This window comes from Chlamydotis macqueenii, chromosome 2, assembly GCF_036417535.1.
Source record: "Chlamydotis macqueenii isolate bChlMac1 chromosome 2, bChlMac1.mat, whole genome shotgun sequence".
NCBI lineage: Eukaryota > Metazoa > Chordata > Aves > Otidiformes > Otididae > Chlamydotis > Chlamydotis macqueenii.
Window position 1 is genome coordinate 48080365 of NC_141557.1, and position 23533 is coordinate 48103897.

At 40.5% G+C, this 23533-nt stretch overlaps 1 protein-coding gene across 4 annotated transcripts in view; it reads right to left on the bottom strand.

The window, feature by feature from the left end:
- Positions 1–863: 863 nt before the first annotated feature.
- Positions 864–23533, bottom strand: part of MYRIP (myosin VIIA and Rab interacting protein) — a 239444-nt gene continuing 216774 nt past the window's right edge. For 3 of the 4 annotated variants that reach the window (XM_086742861.1, XM_086742862.1, XM_086742860.1), the window contains exons 12-17: positions 12793–12987; positions 7596–7757; positions 5354–5458; positions 5188–5248; positions 4272–4390; positions 864–3575 (exon numbers count right to left, since the gene is read on the bottom strand). In XM_086742861.1, the coding sequence (XP_086598987.1) occupies positions 3543–3575; positions 4272–4390; positions 5188–5248; positions 5354–5458; positions 7596–7757; positions 12793–12987 (675 nt within the window). In that variant the 3' untranslated portion in view covers positions 864–3542. The remainder of the gene's footprint in view (positions 3576–4271; positions 4391–5187; positions 5249–5353; positions 5459–7595; positions 7758–12792; positions 12988–23533) is intronic. The other variant, XM_086742864.1, reaches the window with a different exon arrangement.

A 23533-nucleotide genomic window follows, 5' to 3' on the forward strand; every position in this document is an offset into this window, starting at 1 on the left:
TTTATAAGAAGTGTTATTTACAGTGTGTTTAATCTTGACGAATAACTACTACCAGCAATAATATTCAGATGCGGTTTAATCTATGGATTATATCCAGAAAAAGATAGTCTACAATTTAGCTAATGCCTGACAGTTAAATCCAGGCCATGAATCATTCTGCAAAAGACAATTTAGAATGAACTTGCATTTCTAATTGTGCTTTGTTAGAATTAGTACTAAAATTTAATAGCGCTTGAATTAATCACTGCAGATAATTTAACTCTTTTTTTTCTCTTTGCAAATGGTCTGTCAGCAAGGAGTGGATTTTTATTATAATGAGGTAGTTACTCCTATTTATAATAGAACATATGACACCCAAAGCGTTACTTAAAATATGCTGGTTTAAATGAATGCCCTCATCGTGGAGAAAATATCCTGATAAAGAAATATTTTGATTGGCATTCATTGCATGTGACTTCGGAAATACTAGACTATCAGCAGGGTTCTTGCTCAGTTTGTCATTTCGTAGCAATCTCAGTGAGAGTTACAGAAATTCTGCTTGAGGTGATATTTCACCCAACAGACTCAACAGTTTGGAGAAGACTAACCACCAAATATTCCTAACAGGATCCCCCCACTCCAGCCTCAGTGGAAAAAGTCTGAACTGAGTGCGTTAACATGTGTTCCTCCTCCCAGCTAAGCGAGGTAATTCTGCAGAGTCGCAAGTCTCCTGGGTTTAATGGGGGACGGGTCATTTGTGGACAGGCAGTACCTGAGCTCTGTGTGTGGCAGAGCTGCACGCTTTCTGGACGAAGTGCACATAAATCCAAACAACAGAGAAGAACTTTTGTTTTTTCTTTATGAATCAAGTCCTTGAAAAGGCATTCTTTTCATAAATTGCTTTTACTCTTTTATAATTTCTCTTGACAATAATTCTCAGTGAGTATGCAGATAACAACAACAAGGCAAGCTTAATATTCACTCAGACTTAATCAAATAGATCGTATAGTCTTCATTTTACCCATTAAAATATTTTCATTTATAAAAATTAATCTAAATATAAATATTAACACTAAAGATTGAAATCACTTGATGACAAAATAATTCTTTGTGAGCTATAACATACGCTTTTATGATTTTTTTAAAACAGTTAATTATATCTTTGCACGTATTTGGCACAATAAACATTTGTAAAAATTCAAATGCCTTACAGCAGGTGGGATTTTTTTTTCTTTTTTTTTTCTTTTTTTTGCAATGCCTACACAGTACACATTTTTCTGTCAAAGAAGACTGAATATTTTAACATTGTAACACGATAATAGTTGCTTTTCATGCCTCTTAAGGAAAACAACTTATTCCAAACTTTGTTGGCTTGTTTAAATCACACTAACAGAACAAAAGCCAAAGAATTATTATATTAAAATTAGTCATTTCTGTATTGATATTACATACACAATATTAGTTATTATTTATTAGACGAATATGTAGAGCAACCACCATTAATGACATTTCATAACACGTGTACCTGCATAAACCAGAACCTGGGAATGTATTGTATACACACACGAGAACAGTCAAGGAAGGGGGAAGAGACCGGATAACAAAAAAGTTACTAGGCATCCTACTCTGTTTAATCTCCTTGACTGGATTGCATATATAAATAAAATCTATTTGTTTTATGTATATATTTATATATTAAACAGAGTGGGCCAAATTCTGCCCTCACATCTGTGCAAACCAATTCCAGAGAACTGGTACTGTGTGAGAGTAAAAGAAGGCATAATTTCACGCAGAACAAACATATTGGGTCAGATCTTGGGCAGATGGAAATTCCTTGAAGAGATGGAGCAACGCTTATGTATTCTAGGTGGGAAGATGGTTGCATTTACTCTGAGGGTTCCTTACATGCAGCTGGACATCAATTTACCAAGAAGCTCGATGTCAAGTGTGGGTAGCAGATCTGCAACTGGCACTGTTTTTCCAACCATCCCATCTAGCTATTCCTTACCTTCTCCACCTGCCCTGTAAATTCAGCCTAGCCAGGAAATTTGCCCAGTTTTGCTCATATTTGCCCAGCCATAGACATTTCACGGCCTGGTGTCCCAGGGGACTGCTTTCCCTGGTACCCACTGCTCTCCGGAGAGCTCACCACTCCTTAATGCTGAGGGGGAACCTGCCAGCCCAGGCCCTCCTTCATAGCACGTTTCACATCAACCCACTCTGCATTTGGGTACCTGCTCTGCACTTTGTGTGGAAGATAAGGGATTCACTGGCTTATCACCTCCTCTGACTACCTCCTTTATATTCTTCAGAGCAAAAAGTCCCATAAATTGGCAAGGTCCTCCCTAAAAAGGGTGAGAGGCACGCCCTGTAAGCAGCATCTTCCCTCCTGGGCATCTGCTCAAGGGCCTTCCACTTTGGCTCACCTTTCAAGGGTCTCAGAAAATTAAAGAAGAAATTTTACTGTTTACAATTCAATGCAGAGAGGTCCAATGGTAGTGGGGTGCACATGGCACCAATGACAGGCCCCAGCTACTCCACATTGGCTACAGACCAAAGGAAGAGATGTCTGGGCTACATTTTCCCCCACTAGAGAAAAGCCAGGAAACTGCAGAAGTGAATCTCTTACAGGTTGGGGCCACCCTACAACCACCAGCCAGTGAGCAAAGATCTCATACACAATACTTCTACTTTCTTTTTCCAATCTTAAAGATTTAGTCAGAATTTATTCTGAACTACCAAGTGGACAATGCTACCAAGAATAACAAGACATACAAAGGTGTGGGTTTCACAGCAGTGTTCAGATATTTCCAGACACCAGGATCATAACTCAGCAGACATCTGGTCCACAAATGCTGCCACCAGTTCACAGTTCAACATGACATCCATGTTCCCCCTGTTGCCAAGAGCAAAATACCTAGCTCTGGAGCTAGAACGTTAATTCTGCCAAATGCCTTCTCTGTGTGTGAACAGAGAAGTCTTTGCACATCGCATCTCCTCCTACAAACCCTGTCAAAGCTTCCACTGAATCACTGGGAGCAGAGCTAGGAACACAGAGTCTCCACTCCCACTATGCAGCTGCAAAGCAGCATACACCACACGGAGTTGTTCTTATTGCTCGACAAGATGGATGCCTCTGTGAATAGTAAGAGGCCGCAAATATGGATCAGAGGTCTGCTTTGTTCTTTCTTTTTGTACGAAATATTGGCCTGTAATTATGATTGACTGAGTCTACAAAAACATACTGCAGTTTAAAGACGACATACTTTAGTACAATCAATGGGGAGAAAAAGTGCATCTTAAAATGTGGAGCCCTGCTTTTGAAACTCAGCATCCTTTCTAGAGTCTTGTGAGAACTTTAAGGCAGAGTTTCCTTTAACAGACCACAATGCTGAAGACTTGGACAGCTTTCTCAGTGAGGTATCCAAACGAAGCCCTATAACTGAGGCATTGTGGGTTCTTGAGGGTCCATTTTCAGCTGGACATACACAATGGCTGTTAAGTAAAGGCACTCTAGTGTACAGCCTTAGGCAGTGTGTTATTGGCAGTAGGAAAGTATAAGTTTAGTACATCACAGCAGATCCTATAGCAGGTTCCTAGAACAGAGAGGGACAGGAAAGAAAAAAAAACACATGAGCAAAACAGAAAACAAGCTTGTTGAAGCTTCTAGGGAGCCAGGTCCTTCCTCTTCTCACCTCTCTGCCTATTTTCCAAATATCTAGTGGCAGACTGCTTCAGTAGAGTCAGCTTTTTTTCCTTATACCTCTACAGCAGCTCTAGAAGAAATGATTGACAGCTGTATGGTGAAGTCTATTTGTTCAAACTCTGCAGAGCCAATGGATGGCCTATCTACCCCTTAAGTTCCCCTTAGGTAACCTTTGAACATTTCTCAAAAATTAGCGAGATTCAAGGCAACTCTCACATTCCGAGTTACAGTGTGCAGCTGGTTCTGTGAGGGTCAGGTTCAGAAGTCTGAATTGCAGGGGACCACTGATTTATTTATTTATTTTTTTAAAATAAAGGTAGCACATTCCTAGAGACCTGACAGACAGAGTACATTCACACAGGCTGACATTCAGGACTGCACAGCTGCTAAACTATGGCATACAGTCAGACAGCTTCCAATGACACTGGTCATGTTTGTTCAGAGCTGCCTCAGCGGTCTCTATTCTTTCTCCTCAAACTATTAAGTGAAGATTTGTGAAGATGCTGAAAAATAGCTGCCTACACAGATGCTGCTATCTATTTAGTGCTCTTAACAGCAGCTTTAAAAACATTTGTTATGAGTTTACCATTAAGTCCTTGGCAGTGCTTTTCCTCTCTTTAGTTCTTTGTGTTAGAGATCCTTGAAGCATGAAGTTTCTGTTAAACGTTCTGACAGTGGTAACTGGAGAACCATCTATTTTTGCACCTGGGAAAAATACAAAAAGGGAGATATTTCACATAACAGATTGAAGCAGATGTAACAATACTCCTGAAGAGTCACAGCTTCTAGAGAGAGAAAACTTCTCCATAGATGTATGAGGAGAGCTGGATTTAATTTAAATTAAAAACAGCAGGCTGTGATACTCCAAATTTATTAAAGTTTGAGCCCATGTCAATCAGTGGAATTACACCAGAGTAAAACAAGAGTAATGCAAGGTGAAGCAGGCCCTAGAATTGTCAGAGATAACGGACTGCGGGATTAAAAAGAAAGAGAAAACATGAAAGAAAAAAGCACTTTATTTTATAAAGCAAATTCACAGCCATACCCTAACATACCAGGAACATTGCTGAGCCACATCATATGGACTAAAGTCAGCAGATATAGGTTTTCAAGAAAGCAACGTTGGGTTGTGGAGGGTGGCAAATGGCCACAATTGATAATTAAACACTGCAACTGCTTGGGCCTCACCCCAGGCATGCCAGAGTAGCAGTGCCCCTGTTGCAGGACAAATATTCAGCATTCCTCTTTTGCTTTTCCCAGCCTTCTGCTTCTTCTCCTATTAATTTTCCACTGTCACAACTTCCATGGAAAGAGAAAGTGGTGATGCTTTTTAATGTGGCAAACAGGTATTGTATGTAATGCAAGCATAATGGAAAATGAGGAGGGTGGACATATTTAGGCTTTCTCTGTTAATTTTATAACTTAATCTTTCCCCTACTTGCTTAACTGTATATTGAACCTTAGAAAGAGAGACTATAGCATTTGTAACAACTTAAGTGCACCTTTTATTGGTGGAGCTGGAAGTTTTCTCCTCTGCTGTCTTGACGTGTCTATTGTATGCATCTGTAAAGAATGTAAACAAACACATACACGTTACTAAACTCCATTACAGAAAAAGAGGCAAGGCTTCCCCAATGTATTTTTGAATACTACATAATGTTCTGGCACCTGGTTTGTTTGCTTTTGATCCCGCTTCCTTGTCAGGTGAACACATGGAGCCACGTTCAAGCCTGCAACAGTGAGAGCTGATATTCTGCTCTCAATATCTGAAATCTTCAAAGAAAATAAAAGAGAGAGACAGACAGATGGGGAGGGGGGAAAAGAAGTTTTAAAATTACTGTGGATGCCACTACTAAAATATAGCCCTCCCCCAGTCAAATTCTCTTCAATCGAAAAATACAAACAGATAGCTAACTTCTTCAGCAATTCCGACACTTTCCTGTATTCTTTAGTCCTGATGTTAAAAGAGGCTTAATTTGTTAGTAAAGATGGAGTAAAAGAACAATCCAACCTACCGTGTGACTCCGAGGAAGAGGCATTTTACTCCTTTTGAGGAAAAAAAAGAAAGGAGGAGAGAAAACACCAGTCTGCCATCTCCCATTTACCTTTAGCTGCATAATCCCAAGTTCATTCAAGCTGTGTTTTTCAAAGGCTACATTAAAAAAATGACTTTGTGGGACACATTTCCTAATTCAAAATTAATTTCATGCACACGTAAAGCACATCCTCCATTACAAAATCTACACATTTGCTTTTAAATATTTATAATTTAAGTGTAGATATATGTTAAACACAAGCAGATATACACTATATAAAAACACTCAATGGAAAACAAATTGCTAGGAAAAACAGCAGTCCAAGAAAGCAAACCTCTAGGGGCAAATAGGTTGATGTTGAGACTTGTGGAAACAAATGTTGCCAAAAGGGAAAGAAGTGTCAGTGAAGTCAGACATACAATTTAACTCCTGGTTCATGATGACACCTGAAACTCTGTAGAAGACCTCCAGTTGGCCTCTTTGTCATCCTCCTTGCATAGCTTAGGCCTCTCTCCTCCTTACATCTTATCCTCATTAACATATTTACTGTAAAATAATGACTGAAGGCAACAAAATCTCACTGCCAGTTTGCCATCTAGTACAGCAGTGCACTTCTGACATCAGAGATGGCAGACTCTCAGATCTTTGCTCAGCCCTAAACTGAGCATGCTACTGCTGAGTAAAATAACCAGGTACCTCCCATTAAAGCCTGGCACAGGCAGGTCAGAGTGCTGCACTTGGTACAGAGTGGTCAGTGAAATCAGTGGCAGTGAGTTGCTAGCAGTGTTATCCCCTGGAGGTCTGACAGCGTTACCTCATTCAGCTTTCAGCACCAGATCATGATGCTCTCTTCTGAGCCCCAGACTTTCTGGAACCTACTAGAGAGACACTAGATCGCAGCCCACAAGAGCAATTGCCTTTTGGCTGGGATGTCTGTGGCTAAATTCCAAAGCAGGCTTGCTCTGTGCTTGGCTCAGCGGTTGCCCTTGGCCTTTGTCCAGCTCTGTAGCCCCCACTGTAAGAAGGCCATGGAGCAGCTGGAGCAGCTCCAGAGAAGGGCCACGGAGATGATCAGAGGGTTGGAGCACCTCTCCTACAAGGATGGGCTGAAAGAGCTGGGGCTGTTCAGCCTGGAGAAGAGAAGGCTCCAGGGAGACCTTATAGCAGCCTTCCAGTACCTAAAGGGAGCCTATAGGAAAGATGGGGAGAAACTCTTTAGCAGGGCCTGTTGCGATAAGACAAGGGGTAATGGTTTTAAAATGGAAGAAGGTAGATTCAGACTGAACATAAGGAAAAAAAAATTAAAATTAGGGTGGTGGACCACTGGCACAGGTTGCCCACAGAGGTGGTAGATGCCCCAGCCCTGGAAACATTCAAGGCCAGGTTGGATGAGGCTCTGAGCAACCTGATCTGGCTGGAGATGTCCCTCTGCTCCTTGCAGGGGGCTTGGACTAGATGACCTTGAAAGGTCCCTTCCAACTCTAACGATTCTATGATTCTATCTCATTGCTGATTAGGTAAACTGTCTATGACAATATTTGCAGTCTGACCAGCGCCACCAGTACACAGAGTGTACCACGAGAGCTGCCTGGCCGCGAGGAGCAGGTTCAGCATTGGTACTGCAGTAACAGGCTGTTGCACTCCCATGTCCAAAAACAAGCTGTGGGAAGAAACAAACAAATACAGTTTGTCTGGTTGGGCTGAGTTAGGCATCTCAGTTAAGCTTTGCTCAGCTCCTGTGATACAGTCAGCATCCTTGGATCATCAGTTAACTGCAGTACAAAAGAACATCAAAAGAAGTGTGCGCAGACAAAAAGTAAGCACTAGGCGAGGTAGTGTGAAGCCTTCAGGTAGGGAGGAACTGCTGTCCTCACCTGAAGCTCTGCGTGATGAACCTGGGCGGCTGCTGTGGCCACCTGATCCTCCAGATCGGCCAGCTCTGATTCTGCAGTAACACTGTTGATCTTGCGTGCGGCGTCCTCTAGGTTGGTCAGCTGCCCCTCCAGCCCGTACACCGTGCCGGCTGTCAAGTACACCTGCAGGGCCAAGGCAGGGAGAGGTGTCAGTCATTTCTGTTTTGAGGGCACAGAGGTCTGAGCAGACTTCCATGAGGCCTCTGAGCTTCCCCCCTTGCTAACCCTCTACAAGCAGACTTACTTAGCAGAAGAAAAATCACAGGGGAATAATCTGAAAACACACATCCACAAAGAGAAGGGAGGCATGAGGTGGCTGCACTCCAAATTTCATAGGTGCTACTATTTTATTCCAAAACAGATTTGTTCCACATTCATCAGCAAAGAAAGCTGAAAAGTTTGCTTTTTCATTTTTTGGTATGCAACTGCATAACAAAAACCCTGAAGCCTACAAGGGCAAGTCAACAGATCACACCTCATATAAAGCTGTGTTACTGAAACATGCGTAATGCCTTCTGGCAATCAAAACTGTGTAAGAATAACTGTTCAGCAGCATATGGTTATTAACTTACAGAGTAACTGTGATTACATGTGCAACACAGTTTTCCATCCCATCCTGCTCTCACAGCCAAAACCTTCCCATCCCCTGGCCCTATGGAGTGACTCTGTGGAGGGCCAATAGACTTATCTGGGCCACATAAGAGAGGATAACAGACTTGATCATTTAAATATCTTCCCTAAAAACCAAACAATTGTTAACATTTTGGCCCAGTTGCGATACCTCTGAAAACTGCAGGTAAAGGTTTCATTTCCCATTCAGCTCCTTGGAGCAATAATTCATGACACACTGTGTTTTATGTGTTTATTTCACAAAGAAATCTAAGGTACATGACCAGATGGAGGCCTCTGGTTTATAGAAAAGGGTAATTTTCAAGCATTAGCTTTTGACATCTGTGCTTAAAATTGTGCAGACCCATGCAAAAATACTGCACTTTCTGCCTATGTATTAGATAGACAACAGATATTAAAATAATTTCTGGCTGTGGTGTAACTTTATAAATCAAAAGTCGTGGAGAATGACTAGATTGAGATTTAAGTAAGTGTTTACTACTCAATATTTTTAAAATGTTATTATTGTTTCTTAATTGCTTGCAATATATTTTTTTCCTTTGGATCAGCTGTTTCAAAGCATAAATGTATATACATTTTTTCATGTATGTGAATTTGCTAAGAAACAAATTCACTACATCTTGTATGAACTGCATCTTGTAAGACCACAGTCTAACCACAGGCATGAAATCTTTGAAAAATGTACCTAAGACAAATAAGTGATCTCATTTAACATCTTTGCTGAAGTACTTGGTGGGCTGTAAAGTTAACACACTGATTTAAATAGAAATGCTCCTACTTTTGTGGGTTTTAATTATTCTATCAATTCATTTAAATGATACATCTTTGTGGTGCTACATACCACAGCCACTTCAGATTAAAAGGTGATTTTAAAAATACCCCTATCATGTCTGAAAGCTCAGAGAAAGAAGAAAAGGAACATTATGAGCAGAAACATCTTTAGAAAGTAAAAGAAAAGATGCATTTAAATCCTGTGCCACAATTCTCTGCACAATAAGTTGTACTTTTCAAGAGGGGAAAAAAATCTAAAGAAAATAGGACTGACAGAAAAATGTGGTAAGGGAAGTTCATCAATGTTTTTGTAACTCAATCAGCCCCTACATTTGTTAAATTTTAATTTTATTGAAAATTTTCCAGCTAGATCTAAATAAAATATTTTTTCTAAAGAATATTCCCTCTACCTGAACAATTGCTGTGCTTCCAAACAGGAACCGCGTACTTGCAGGTCTCCAGTAAATCATGCTGTTATGCACACATTCACCTTCAGATTGTGGAGACTTATTTTGTTACCATTTAGGTATGCACAGCTTCCACTAAAACCCACCTGAGCTTCTGCTGGTACAGATGGCCCTACATTCTCCCCACTGGTGCCTGCACAGTCCCCAAAATGCTACAGGGAGCAAAAATGAGCAAGTGTCTATATGTACCCAGATCATCTTCCAAAATTTGCTGCAAAGAGGATGTGCTGCATGCAGATATGCGCCCAGCTGCACTGGGAAAAGTTATGGATTCCTGGATTTCGAAATGCTCTTTAACTCTGCTATGGAGTGTGGTGGTGAAACCTTGAAACCATGAAGTTTTGCCATCTACTTCAAATCCTGTGTGGGGCAGAGAAAGATGTAGTGTGGGGACACAGCAAAGTTGAACTGGATACAGACGCCCAGTCGGATTCTGGGGGAGTGGCAGCACCCCTCAAACTCTGGGGAAGGGGTGGTACAGCAACTGAGTTGCTGGACACGGAGCAAAGACAGGATCAGAGAATGAATCAATAAATATGGGAGGAGGTCAGAGTGGAGGAACATTAAAGAAAAGCCCTTTAGGTTGTGTACTTGCTCACTGGAAAGATATCGTTGGGACTGGACGTACGGAAAGTAAGAAGACCTCTACCCAGCAGTGGTGGATCCATATAACCTGCTGACTGTGATGACACCTGAACCACTTTGGCTTGCTGCTCTGGATTTGAAGGACGCTTTTTTTTTCTTTTGCCTCCCTCTCCACGAAGCCAATCTTTTGCATTCGAATGGGAAAAGACTGTGATATTTTGACCAATTTAATTACGCATAGGGAGGGGGGAAATGTGGGTAGCTAGGGTCTGGCGACCGGAAGATATCGCGCTGTACGGAAAGATAGGGTCTCTCTCCTGATGACCAATAGCGGTCAGTTTGTGATGCAAGCAGACGGAAATAACGTTGTAAACCTAAGCTATATAAGGCCGTGTTACCCATCAATAAAAGCCATTTGCCGTCCACCACACTGGTGTCAGCGTGCTGATGGACCGAGCAGCCTGGGGTTGGTCACTGTGCCGTCCCTGAACCAGGTCGCCACGCCAACAAAGGCAACAAGATACCTTATGAATTCTGCTGGGAACTGAGAGAAGCTGAACCAAGGACATGCTGCAAGGAGGGCAACGCCATCACAAGAAATGCTCTGCCTCAGTGCCCAGTCTCTACTTAGCGAGAAATCCTTGGCCTGAATGAGTGACTACGGGCCACGGTGCCTAGGATGCCAAAGCTCCACAAGGATGGGAGAGACTGTCGGAGTGTAACTGGGGGAAAAATGCACCTCAGATAGTTTATAACACAGTTCTCCACAGAAAAAATGTGGGAGGAACTCTCCCCAAATTGCTCTCTGTCCTCCTGAGGAATTTTTTAGTTTTTGTAAAGATGTGATCCAGTCTAGACTTGCATTTTCGTTCTGCGTTCACTCTCCGGACAAATGCATTCTGTGGCGTGTGGAGCTAGGATGCTTCAGCATTTCACAGGGGAGAAAATATCCATCTACTTACTTCTATTATTCTGAAAAAAATTCATCAAACTCAACTAGAATTTGTTGTAGGGGTATGTCTGTAATGTAAGAATGAAATGGCTATCACGGTAGGTGGCATGAGGAAGGCACTTTGCTCGCCACAAGCTCAAGTTATACCCTTCTCTGGGCACTAGAGCAGCAACTCCTATGGGAAGCCTTTACCGTTCCGCAGAGGGCCATACCTGAGCTGCCATGCATCTAGTGTCTCCTCAACACATCCTCCTGTCCTGCCCTCCCAGCCCCATTGGGGAGGACTCCTAAGCCTATTTTGCTTGTTTGTTTTGAGTTCCTCTCCCAGGGAGGAGCTGGGAGCACAGCTGCCACATGGAAAGCTCCATGGCAGGGCAGGCTCAGATGGCTGTGGAGCTCCATGCTGGAGGGTAGGAGATGCTAGCAACCGGGTCAATGAGGAGGGGTGAGGAGGAGCAGGAGCACCTCAGCTGGCACAGCGGGATGCCTGGGAAGGCTGAGGAGAGGTGGGAAAGAGAGGTCTGGGGGTCAGGTTATGATTGGGAGCTGGCTGGGGAGGAGTGAAAGTGCTCTAGTGTGGGTTGAAGGGCATCCTGTTGGCATGGGCAGGGGAAAAGGTCTGCAATGGAAAAGGTTTTGCAGCAGATGGGGCTAGGAGGGGTAGGATCTAGTTTGGGAACCTCCAAACTGAAGTATGACTGGGAGATTTGAGCTCAGAAAGGTGTGATGAGAGTGACTGGGGAGTTGTGGGATGGGTGGGAGGGCTCTGGAGTAGGACAGACGCAGTGGCAGGAGTGGCTGGCATTGCCATGAATTATCTCTCCCTCAGCCCCTAGACTGGGGCTGTTGTGGAAGTGCATTTCTGTGAAGAAAAGTGATGTTATCCCCCAAGGAAAGATTCTGTCTTTGAAATTTTTTTTTCAGAGGCTAAAGGAAACCAGGATCTATTTTTCTTAATTGATCAGGATGTTATAATGGGACAACCCAGATTCCTATGAGATCTTTAAAAACTCCTAATGAAGGGAAAAATCGCTGAAATGTAATCAGTTAAATGTGGAAAGAAGAGAAAATTGAAAATTACAAGTGTACCAACTCCATTAAGTGGACATATAAAAATTTCCAATGAGTAGTGACTTCCCTCTGTGATTCAGCATTACACTTTTCCTTGCAGATGACAAGTACTCATGAAAAAGGACGGGTGATTCAGATGTGGCCAAACAGAAATGTTTGTTTAATTCAGCTTCAGCAGCCTGCTCTTTTTAACAGTGCAGCAGGCAGCTCCAGCTCCCTGGGTGCTCAGTGCAGTATGCTGGGGAAGCCTAGGTGGAGGAAGAGCTCCACCACTTCTCTCTGGGACTGGGACTGAGGACATGCTTTCCCTACCTGTCCTTACAGTAGTGAGACTGTGCTGGGACTTGGAAGCGTGTGGTGTTAGCAAAGCATGGCACAGACACAGAAGTTTGGACGGCTAACTTTTGAGATAGGGATTCTAAAATTATAAAACCCAACACATCCAAGTCTCCCTCTCCCCAAAATGTTTTAAAGTACACATTAACAAAAAAAACCCCAACAACAGAGTACCCCTTTGAAATAGGATTTTTTTTTGTTTTGTTTGTGTATTTAATAACGCAAAATTAATTCTGAACATCCACTGATGCTGCCTATGCACTTTCCCTTTCTAGTTGGCGCACACACACAGTTACACTCATTTACACATGTGATGACACTTTTACACACTGATCTGTGTTCTTACGTTCTCTTCCAGTGTGGTGAGCTGTTCATCAAGTCTGACGGGGTCTGTCCCCAGTGGGAACGTCCCTCTTCCTCTATCCTGAACGTCAGCTGGGAAATCGCAGGGACCGGTGGATTCTGCTATCAGTTCTTCCGTGGCATTGATGACTTTCAGGACCTCTGTAGATATGTTGCAGAGAGAGACAGCAGAGTACTTCTGTTTTGTTACAAGAGTAGACAGAGAAAACAACAGCATTAAATTAGCACAGAGGGGTAATATGTAAAATCACCTTGCTAACAGCTGTAGCTTTAGCCATGCTAAAACAATATACCTGTTTAACTGCTGTGAACAGACACAAGAACTGTATGATGAAATTGGAACCTACTTCTCGTTTTCTCCCTCCCTTTTTTCACACATGCACACTGATAAAGCATGCAAAATAACATACACAAGCAATCCTTCCACAACACAATTTCTACTGGAGGGATGATCCAAATCTTATCCCTAAGGAGCACACAAATACCCAGCTTTAAAATCCAAGTGAGACAGATAAGGCTGTTTTTGCAATACTGTTTTAAACAGGTTTTAAAACACAATCTACCTTTTTGGGTACTAGCAAACTGACGTGGAATCATTTGCCTCCATATCCACAGGAGCTACTGCACTGCAGCCACAAACAGGGGAGAGCAATCTTCAGCGGCCCCATCAAGATGGCAGTTTACAAAGATGTTTGCTATGAATTGTATGATAGTCTTCCCAAAAAAAGGTTGAGCTAGAAGCATGTGAACCCTTGTATCCTGACTTTTTAAAAGTTAAATATACCCTTATAAAAAGTATTTATGAAATTAGTTATATCAAATACCAAGGAAAAGCATGCAGATTTTTCCAAGTTTGTTTGATTGTTTGTTTGTTTTTAACCAACTCTAAGTCTTTTTATCAGTGTTCCTGATTTGTAATTTATAATTAACTGTCCTGATTCTGATGACAATAAAATTTCACCTGTTGTAGCCTCAGGCATCAAGCTCAAGATGCAAACTATACAGCTTGGAGACTGAGCCAAAGCTTGTTAAAGCCAAATACTGTCACTGAATTTATCTGCAACCCCTTTAGTGTCTCTTTGCCTAAAGGGAAGTGTAGGAAATTTAAACCTACATTCCTCAAATCTGCAAATACTTATGCATGTGAATTAGGGGCCATCTGTAAATTTTTCCACAAACAAAATATTTGAGGATCAAAACTGAGGAAATAATCTTTGGATTCTATATAGTAAATTCTATAGTACAGAAAAGTATAACTGATTAAAAATGTCTATGTGTTATGTAAACACAGTATTAAACAATACGTCAAGCTGGCCTCCTCAGTGGGATATGGGAGACAGAACGCTCTTTGCTTCACACAAACGCTGGTGGGTTTAACTAGAAAACCTCTTATTTTCTCTTTCCTGTAATTAGCTGTTCATTTTTATGTTAGGTAAGACTTTTACTGAAAAACTGCTTTTTTTAGCTGTGTGTGCTCAGTTGTTGTGTATCAATACATTAAGGCATCTTTAGCACTGTTAGATACATGAGATTAAAGAGAAGGAGAACAAAGCAAATACAGTATGCTACAGCACACAGATCTTTAGCTTGTTAGGACAGCCAACACAGCCCCAAACAAGCAGGCCTAGGACTCTCTTACTGAGAACAAATACTTGAACCCCATAAATAGCCTACTTTTTTTTTTCCATTTATTTTCACAAGTGCCAATTAGGTTAAAAACAGATCAATAATTTTATAGGACAGAAGAAGAAATCAATGTTACTTTGTTTTACTATTTGCTTTTACAAGTACCTAACTCTTTTTCTATTCTATGAGTGGTGAGCAAAAAAGGAAAAAGGTCAGACACTACACTTTCTTCATCATCTTCACTGATGTATGCTCTCCATTTCAAGAACTGTAGCCTCACTTCAGGGTTCATTATTTCTTAAATTTTTTATTATCCTTTGTAGTTAATGATGGATTTCCAAAAAAGATTAAATTAAATTAGAAAATAGTGTTCTTATATCAGAATTTGAGAATCCATATTGGCATTTATTACAGACCAATTACTGCCAAACAGGTTTTTTGGTTTTTGTTTCCCTGGTAAAGTGTTCTGTGACAGGAGGCTTTATGAAATCAAGATTTTGAGTAAAACACCCTACCTTCTCAATAGGTAATGGATAGTGGAAGAAAAGTTCAATGGGTAAGAAATGTGATTTTTAGCTTTTCTAGAATAATTTTCAGGTAAGTTCTTAGAGGTAGATGCTGTTTGCCTTTTAAAACCAAAGATTTGCTTCACATTAAATGTTGCACAAGGCAGCTAGATAAATGTCCATAAAATTTTTGTATCAATGAACATACCTCACTCCTAGCCTGCAGCTATCTAGATACAGGAGTCACAACATTAAAGTTTTTCTTTAAGCTTGTGAAACATCTGCTTTTATCATATAACAAGGATACAGCACTAGAGTTTAAACACCGTAAATACAGGGCAAAAGTGATTTTCCTTTGAATATATCTGAAGAGCAGATATCCCAAAACTTCAGAGCACAAGCAGTATTTCAATGTATTTAAATATAAACTTTGTGAAAGCTTTCTGCTAAAGGATATTTAGAACTCTGCTTTGCCCCGGGTTGCATTTTACCAAGAAGTAAGAAGATATTAATGTCTGCCCAAGGAAGACATAAAATTAACATGTGGGGAGTTCAAGGGTTCTCAAATTGGAAAAACTGGAAATGCAATCAATGGTTTTGCATAGGTTATTATCTCTTTTTTGAGCAACTGTCAAAAGCTATTAAAACAACTCATGTTCCAAAATGGCCAATTTGCAAATCTAGTAGGTTACTCCAGATATAATAATTTAACATATGTAAGGAAAAAGAAAAAAAGAAAAGAGGAAAAAAAAAGAAAAAAAAAAAAGAAAAAGTGTCCTGGAGTTTTAGGGCTTCACAATCTTGTCCCCTGCCCATCCACCCACGTCAAACTTAGAAGTTACTAGGTTCTATAAAAATCACCTAAAATTCACAGACACACGCACACCAAGATCATCCTGGCAGGTGGACATTTCAAATTGCTCTAAAGACCTCTTGGCTGTCTAATTTATCTTGGCCTTGCAGGAAAGGTCATTGTTAACACCTGTAAAGGATTCAAAGAGACAGCTATCTTGCCACGATGAAGTCTCTCCCATCAGTCTTGTCAAGCAAGTCAAAGAGCTAATATGGATGTGACAGATGCAGAAAGCAATCTCTGTTACAAACATCTAGCACAGAAAAGCTAAGTGCAACCATTCATCTCAAAACAGTGGGATGCATTCTGATTTCAACTGTGCTTCCCTAATTCTGGATTAACACCACCCCTCCCAAATGAAATTGATGTAGCTGATCCAAATTTGAATTTTTTAACTGGTTATGAGAATATATATATATTTTACTGAATTTGAGATTAAGATGTTAATGGAATGAAGAAAACCTGCATTTATCCTTTTTATCATAATTAATGTCCATGCTGACAAATACGTTAAAGATACAGTCAAAAGAAGATGCTCAATTTCCCCAGTTCTTTGTGGAAGAGTTTTCAAACCAACGAAATACTTTAAAAGTGCGTATGACACATATACACGTATGTAGGCCTGCATGTATTGAATATAACAAATAGCATCTTGTAAAACTCCTTTACTGTCATTTCTATGTGCGGTTGGACAGATGGAAAGGATTCCTGTTTTGCTGAAGATAATGTTTTGGTGGTCTAAGCCAGCTCTTGCTGACTGTTAGCCATTCCCCTCTCTTCTGCTGTCTCTTTCTTTTCCCTGCTGATGCTGCAGATACTTCCTTTTTTTTTTTACTTAAGCATGCTACACTGCAAGCTGCTTTATAGAACAGTATTTGCATCCTTGCACAAGGTAATGGGAGTAAGGCAGGATGATAAAACTGAAGCAACATAAGTGTCCAAACTGCTGAGAGTAGGTGAGTGTTAAGTCCTTGTATGCATCTCAGCAGCCTATGACACCTCCACATTGTTTCCTTTGCATGAAAATTATTGCTTTTCTTTTTAATGCTCCTAAAGTTGTTAAGTTCTCCATCACTTAAACTGATTTTTTCTCCATGATGTACTCAACCATTAGCATTTCCTCTTTTTTGCTACTATGATGTTATGGCATTGTTAGGCTTTATTAAACTGGCATGGGAGGCAGTGACATACAATTCAATAGAGGATAGTTGCCATCAACACCTAGATCAAGAAAAAGAGCAAGGGAAGCTTGCAGCCCTGGCAGTATTGACCGTGTCCATGATGACTTGTAGTGCAATCATTTTTAACTCTGCACTCAAGCCATTCTATCACACTCCCAGCCGCACACCCATTTCTCAGTCAACATTCTCATTTTTTGGTAAGGAGTTGAAGAGGACTAGGGAGAAGACAAGTTTTGCTTTGCCACTGGTTGATTAATCTTTTCAGAGTAACCTGACTGAACCCAAACTTGATTAAAACAAAACCACACTTTAAACCTGCCTTCTCATCTCCCCACTCTGCAGGAGTTCATTGTACAGCTTTGAGAAGGCCCGGAAAAGCCTGCCAGAAGTCCATCTCCTTCATAGGCAAGCAAGATTTGGGACACTGGCCAAGTCACCGTGTGGGAGGAACAGAGCTACCAATGCCCAACCATCAATGGCAGTCGTCAACACCAACATTCAAAAAATCTTTTTTTCCTAAAAGTGAGCCCTAATCACTCGTTACCACAAAGACTGGGAAAGAAAGCTAAAATTTACCCTGATATTTGATGGAAGACAGGTATACTATGACAAAGTATTGTACTAAGGAACTACTATTCTGTGCAAGTTTAAGACTTCCTGCCTTGGCCTTAACATCCATACCTTCATTTATGGGCACTCATGTAGAGAAAGAAAGCTAAATGATCTTACAGAGTGAGCTATGATTCTACTGACATCATCCAAAGTATGACACAAAAATACTGTCTCTCTTTTTGATTCTGAATATTAGATCTTTACTAATTAATTCAATCCACTGTCCTAATGTAGTTAAGAATGTTATTCCTAATAATTTGTAATGCCTCATTTCTAGAGACAAGTTGCCTATGATCATGAGAATGGAAGTTATTTTCCAAGAAGTGAAATATTATGGTCCAAGTTGGAAATGGAAATAGTTAAATCTTAAAATGTGCACAGGATTCTGTAAGAGTATCTATAATGGACAGAGGTTGATGACATTGCACAAATGGAAAAACATTTTTTTCTTTAAAATCATCCTTAATATTTTTTACTAACGAAAGCCAAGATGATTAAAAGGTGATTAAAATTCATAGCATAAAATTTAACTCTGAGAGTAACGAAAAAAGAAAAAGTTGATAGGAGTTGCTGAATTAAGTACCAACTTCTGACACAAAGAAGTGATTCTTCTTTTATGACTGAGAGAATGCTACAGAATTAATTTGCTTACCACTAAATACGACATACTAAAAACTGCATGTATTTTAAAATACGGAATAAGTATATTTTGGCTCAGGAAATAAAATGAAAATCTGTTTTAATATCTGATTCTCATAAGCTGAGACTCAAATAGCACAGAATATGAAACCTCTTTCCATCTAGACAAATTATAAACAATAGACACTAGCAGCAATGTGAGAAAGTGCCTACTCACTGTGTACAATCTCTACAATGAATTAAGGGTTTTGTTTATTTTTTTTCAATTGGGAGCTTAGAAAGGTTTTTGAAGACCATTATGGTCAGAAACTGCTAAAAATCTTATTGCTGAAATAAAATCTTAACTTTTTTTTCCTTCCAGATTTGTTAAAATAGCTCTGTACCTCAGAATAGGAAGATCATTATCTTTGTCTTCTGTTCTTCTTTACCAATAAAACCAAATTCTCATCGCAAAGCCAAATAAGAGAGCCAGTCTGCTCCACATGTCTACTTCATACTCATCACTTCCATAATAACACAGGGCTGGCTGTGATTATAAAATAATTTTTGGCCAAAAGGTATAATTTTTTCAGGCCTGATATTTACAGGAAAACGTTTTGAGAATTTTGCTTGGGAAATGTGGAAACCCTCAATATCACTTCATAGCATCTCTTACATAGTAAGAGATGTAAGAAGACACAGACAAAACAAAGCATTCTCACCTGCTCCAATACAGTGGATAAAAACTGCAACTTTAAGTGAAGATCAAAAGCCTTTTGTTTTTCCTAGATAGTGGGAAAGCAGTTAAATAAAAAGGCAGAAAAGTTACGTTTAGAGTTACAGAGGTTAACATTTATATAGGTTCAGATTTAGAGAGAACTTTAGGATGAATACCAAGGATAAAGAAAATAGCAAATACAAAATATAATAAAATTTAATTTTACAATTGCTAAAATTTTTTAAATAAAACAATGCCTAATTTATTTTTGTTTGTGGGATTTAGAATAACAGATCTCACTAAGATAGATCTTGCAAATGACACAACATTTTTAATAACATGAAACAGATGGGAAATACTGATTTCCACCATCACAAAAAATGTGGCACTAGCAGTAGAAAAATAATTTTGCAGCAGTGTTAAGAAAAAGAAAAGTGAGCTATCTTCAATATTTTGGTCTACACAACTGCAATTTCAACACTCTGCATGTTTCTAGTTAAAAAAGGGTCTGTACCTCACTTATGCCGCAGTCAGTTACTCATGTCGGAGACACCTGGGCTGAGTTAAGACACCTTGTGCCACATCACTTCCTATTGTTTGCTGCTGTCACTCTGCTGGACTTTACTGTTCCAAAATGAACAAATAAACTCCTTCATACTACCACTCTCCAGTGTCAAATCAGCAGGCTTACCTTAATCCCCCTAATTTAGTTAGGTCTATTTAAATTAAACTGACTGCTTTTGCCTTGAAGTAATGACACAACCACAGTTACTCTGTTGGCTGTGCTGTGACAGAAGTATCATCCAGTTGAGGAGCAGCGTTTGCCTTAAACTCTTCCAGCTAGATCTGAAAAAGCTCATCTGTCACTGGCAAGTCTCTGGGCTGCTTAAAAAAGAAGACAAGAAAATAGCAAATTTTTTGTTAGTCTATTTTCCCCCCATTTAGTTCCAACAGTTTACACTAATCTTTACTGACTTTCTATAGAATCATAGAATCATAGAATCTTAAGGATGGAAGAGACCTCCAAGAGCATCAACTCCACCCATCAGCCTAACACCACCATGCGTACTAAACCTTATCCTCTAGTGCCACATCTACCCGGCTCTTTGAACACCACCAGGGAGGGTGACTCCACTACTTCCTTGGGCAGCCTGTTTCAGTGTCTGGCAACTCTTTCAGTAAAGAAGTGTTTCCTAATATCCAACCTAACCCCCCCCTGCTGCAACTTGAGGCCATTTCCTCTTGTCCTATCACAAGTTATTTGCGAAAAGAGACCAACACCCACCTCCCTACAACCTCCTTTCAGGACCAATGAGGTCTCCCCTCAGCCTCCTCTTCTCTAAGCTAAATAATCCCAGTTCCCTCAGCCGCTCCTCACAAGACTTGTGCTCCAGACCCCTCACCAGCTTCGTTGCCCTTCTCTGGACACGCTCCAGCAACTCAACGTCCTTCTCATAGTGAGGGGCCCAAAACTGCACACAGTATTCAAGGTGAGGCCTCACCAGTGCCGAGTATAGGGGCACAATCACTTCCCTACTTCTGCTGGCCACACTGTTCCTGATGCAAGCCAGAAAGCTGTTGGCATTCTTGGCCACCTGGGCACACTGCTGGCTCATGTTCACCCAGCTGTCTACCAGCACCCCCAGGTCCCTTTCCACTAGGCAGCTTTCCAGCCACTCTTCGTCAAGCCTGTAGCGTTGCATGGGCTTTTACATTTTATTTCTAAGTAAATAATTCTTTGGTGATCAGACAACTGAAGGAGATTCACATTACATGCATGCTGGCCAGAGCTGGCTTGGGCATGCATGCACATAAGTATCAAATATGAGACTATGAGAATCATATTTACAAAGGTGCTGCATCCTCCATGTGAAGCCAGCTGAAACCTCACCCATTCTGCACTTCTCCAGGTAAATTCAACCAGGCTTTGACTCAGTTGCTTTAACACAGGCAGACAAGGTGCAATTTGAAGCAGCTTGAAAATCTGAGGATTTTCAAACAACGCTGTCAGATATGACACAGACCTGGAAGATGCCTTTTTTCTCCGGACTAGCAGTTGAAGGCTCTGTGGGATACCCTCAGGCATCTCAGATGGACTATCTATATCCATACTTATGCAACTGTATTGAGCCCAGAAAGTGTCAGAATTGGTGGAACACAAACATCACTGCCCACTTTTGAAAATTTTTTAAAATAAACATTTATAGTATCAAAGCTACTATACTTCTTGAAATCAGAGACTCAGATTTTGACAAAATAAACTCAGGATCAACTTAATTTTCCATAGTAAAGACCAATAAATAGTAGTAGATACATGGGAAAAATCTCTTGAATAGGATTTTTGTCCAGCAAACTATTTAATCCTCTGTTTAAAACTGAACATATACTTGACTGATTTGCTGAATTGAGAACATTAAACTGTGCATCCATTAGTCCAATGTGAAGATGAAAGTCTCATATATCTTTTAGAAGAAAAAGACACTGTTTTGCCTTCCTTAACAAAAATCTCTTTTCTCTACTGTCATTCAAAATCCTATGTATAGATTAGCTGCAGTTCATAAACCTTAGAGATCACATTTTACAATGCTACCCGCATTCAGTTTTCAGTCCACTTTGGAAGACTGCCCACATAATTAAAATCGTAATAAAAGCCACGATCCACCAAAACACAGGAATTATTCTGAGCATCTTGCATACCAAAAATGTGAAACAACAGACACACAAATACCTTCTGAGTTGTTAACCCAGGAAGGTGTCATTGTATTACACCATTCAGTTTTATTAGCATAGTAGTAACAGCGTAGTAAAGCTACTATGCTTATGCTATTACATTTTCCTGCTTCATTGAGCCATGGGGTTCTGACTCCTTTAGGAACTTTACTCAGTCATTTCTAAAGCCTTCAGGCATATGAAGCTGGATGGCAGTTTCCTATTAACCCCTGCCAACACACCAACCAAAATACCTAGCAGTTCCTCAGCAACATTTTCAGTTCAGGGAGTTGCATCACAAAAACTACTACATCATTCTGTGAGGACAGTGCACGCACCAGCACAAATGATTAACAGGAGCCCAGCCACCAGGAGACAGAGGCTCTCTCTCATTACTATAGCACTGCTGTTACAACATCGCAGCCATCCCTACTGTGATGCTTTAACAGATTTGCGATAGGCAGGAGGGATTCATTGCCATGTGCACGTCCAATGCCATTCTCCAGCTCCATCAAGGCCGTGAGCATATTCCTCTCCAGTGACCAAGTTCCGTGAGACCTCCCGTGCCTCACCTCCCTTACTGAGCCCTGGCCACTCTCTCCAAGGCCAGCTGCAGGCATAGCCACCGCATACACGACACCAGGGAGCTAACTGCCTCTTCTGCTGCGGTAACATGCGCCCACATCCACAGCTACTGGCTATTCCTCTCGCTAAAGAGAGATGCCACACAGATTTTTCTATCAAGTGTCAATCTCATTATACCAGTAGTTGAAAAGTGCTACTTTACCTGGTGAAAAATGTAAGATGTACTCTCACGAAACAAAGAATATAGGCTTCTGGCACAAACAGACATGAAGATGATGCTTGTAGTACATATTTCCCTGTAAATAAAGCTTTATGAAACCTAAGATGAATAAAATGTTTCCAGAGAATGAAGGCATAAATATTTTAGGGAAAGAATATTTATGCTGTTATTCATACTGTCAAGGAACTTGGGAGCTTTCACTAAGGGAACAGAATCCCAGTGTGCTACTTAACAAACTTACAGGCTGTCATTCAGAAAAGGGCTCTTGTGTGCTTAGTCATGTAACAATGTCAACAGAAAACAGCAGGATTTAAACGACGTTACTAAGCCTTGCTTGTAAGATTCTCTGAGTGGAAGTAAATGCATAAAAAGATTAAAAGAAATTCCTCAAGCACACAGCAGTTCCATCAATGCTAAGAGGACAGAAACTCAACTTTACTACTGAGGTTTAATCACCTGCTTATTTGCATATCTTAAGCAAGGAGGAGTACAAAGTAGAAGGAGACAAAAAGAGAAAGACAGGTAAGGTTTTAACAACTATTTCAGTTTCTATGCAGCATGGGGCAATTTGCAAAAATGGCAGAGGCTATTCTGTTTTTTAAACAGTATTTCCGTAGTCTCTGATAGACTGGTCACAGTGATAGACTGCACTCAAAGGCACTGCTGAAATTGCATTCTTAGAATGTAATTCTGGGATATACCATAAAATATAGACCCGGCCTATTCATCTTCATGAAAGCATTAAAAGAGAAGGAGGGAAGATAGAGGAGAGCAAGAGCTAAATACAAGTCATTTATCATGCTTGCTGCTCTCAGGATCAGTATTATTAAGACACTCCCCCAAGGGGATTTACATTTTGCTTTTTTTCTTTAGATATTTGGTTCGAGTTTGGGGGGGGGGGGGGTGAAGCCAAAAACAAAAAAAAAAAAAAAAAAAGAAAAAAAAGAGCAAGGCAGAAAGAACTGTGGAAATCACTGTGCTAGTACAAGATGCCTCCCTAATACAACAGTTGCACAATGTGATTTTTGGTTTGTTCACACTTGAATTCTAGAGGGGCTGAAGGCTACCTCTGGCCTGAGCACAGAGGACTCCATGG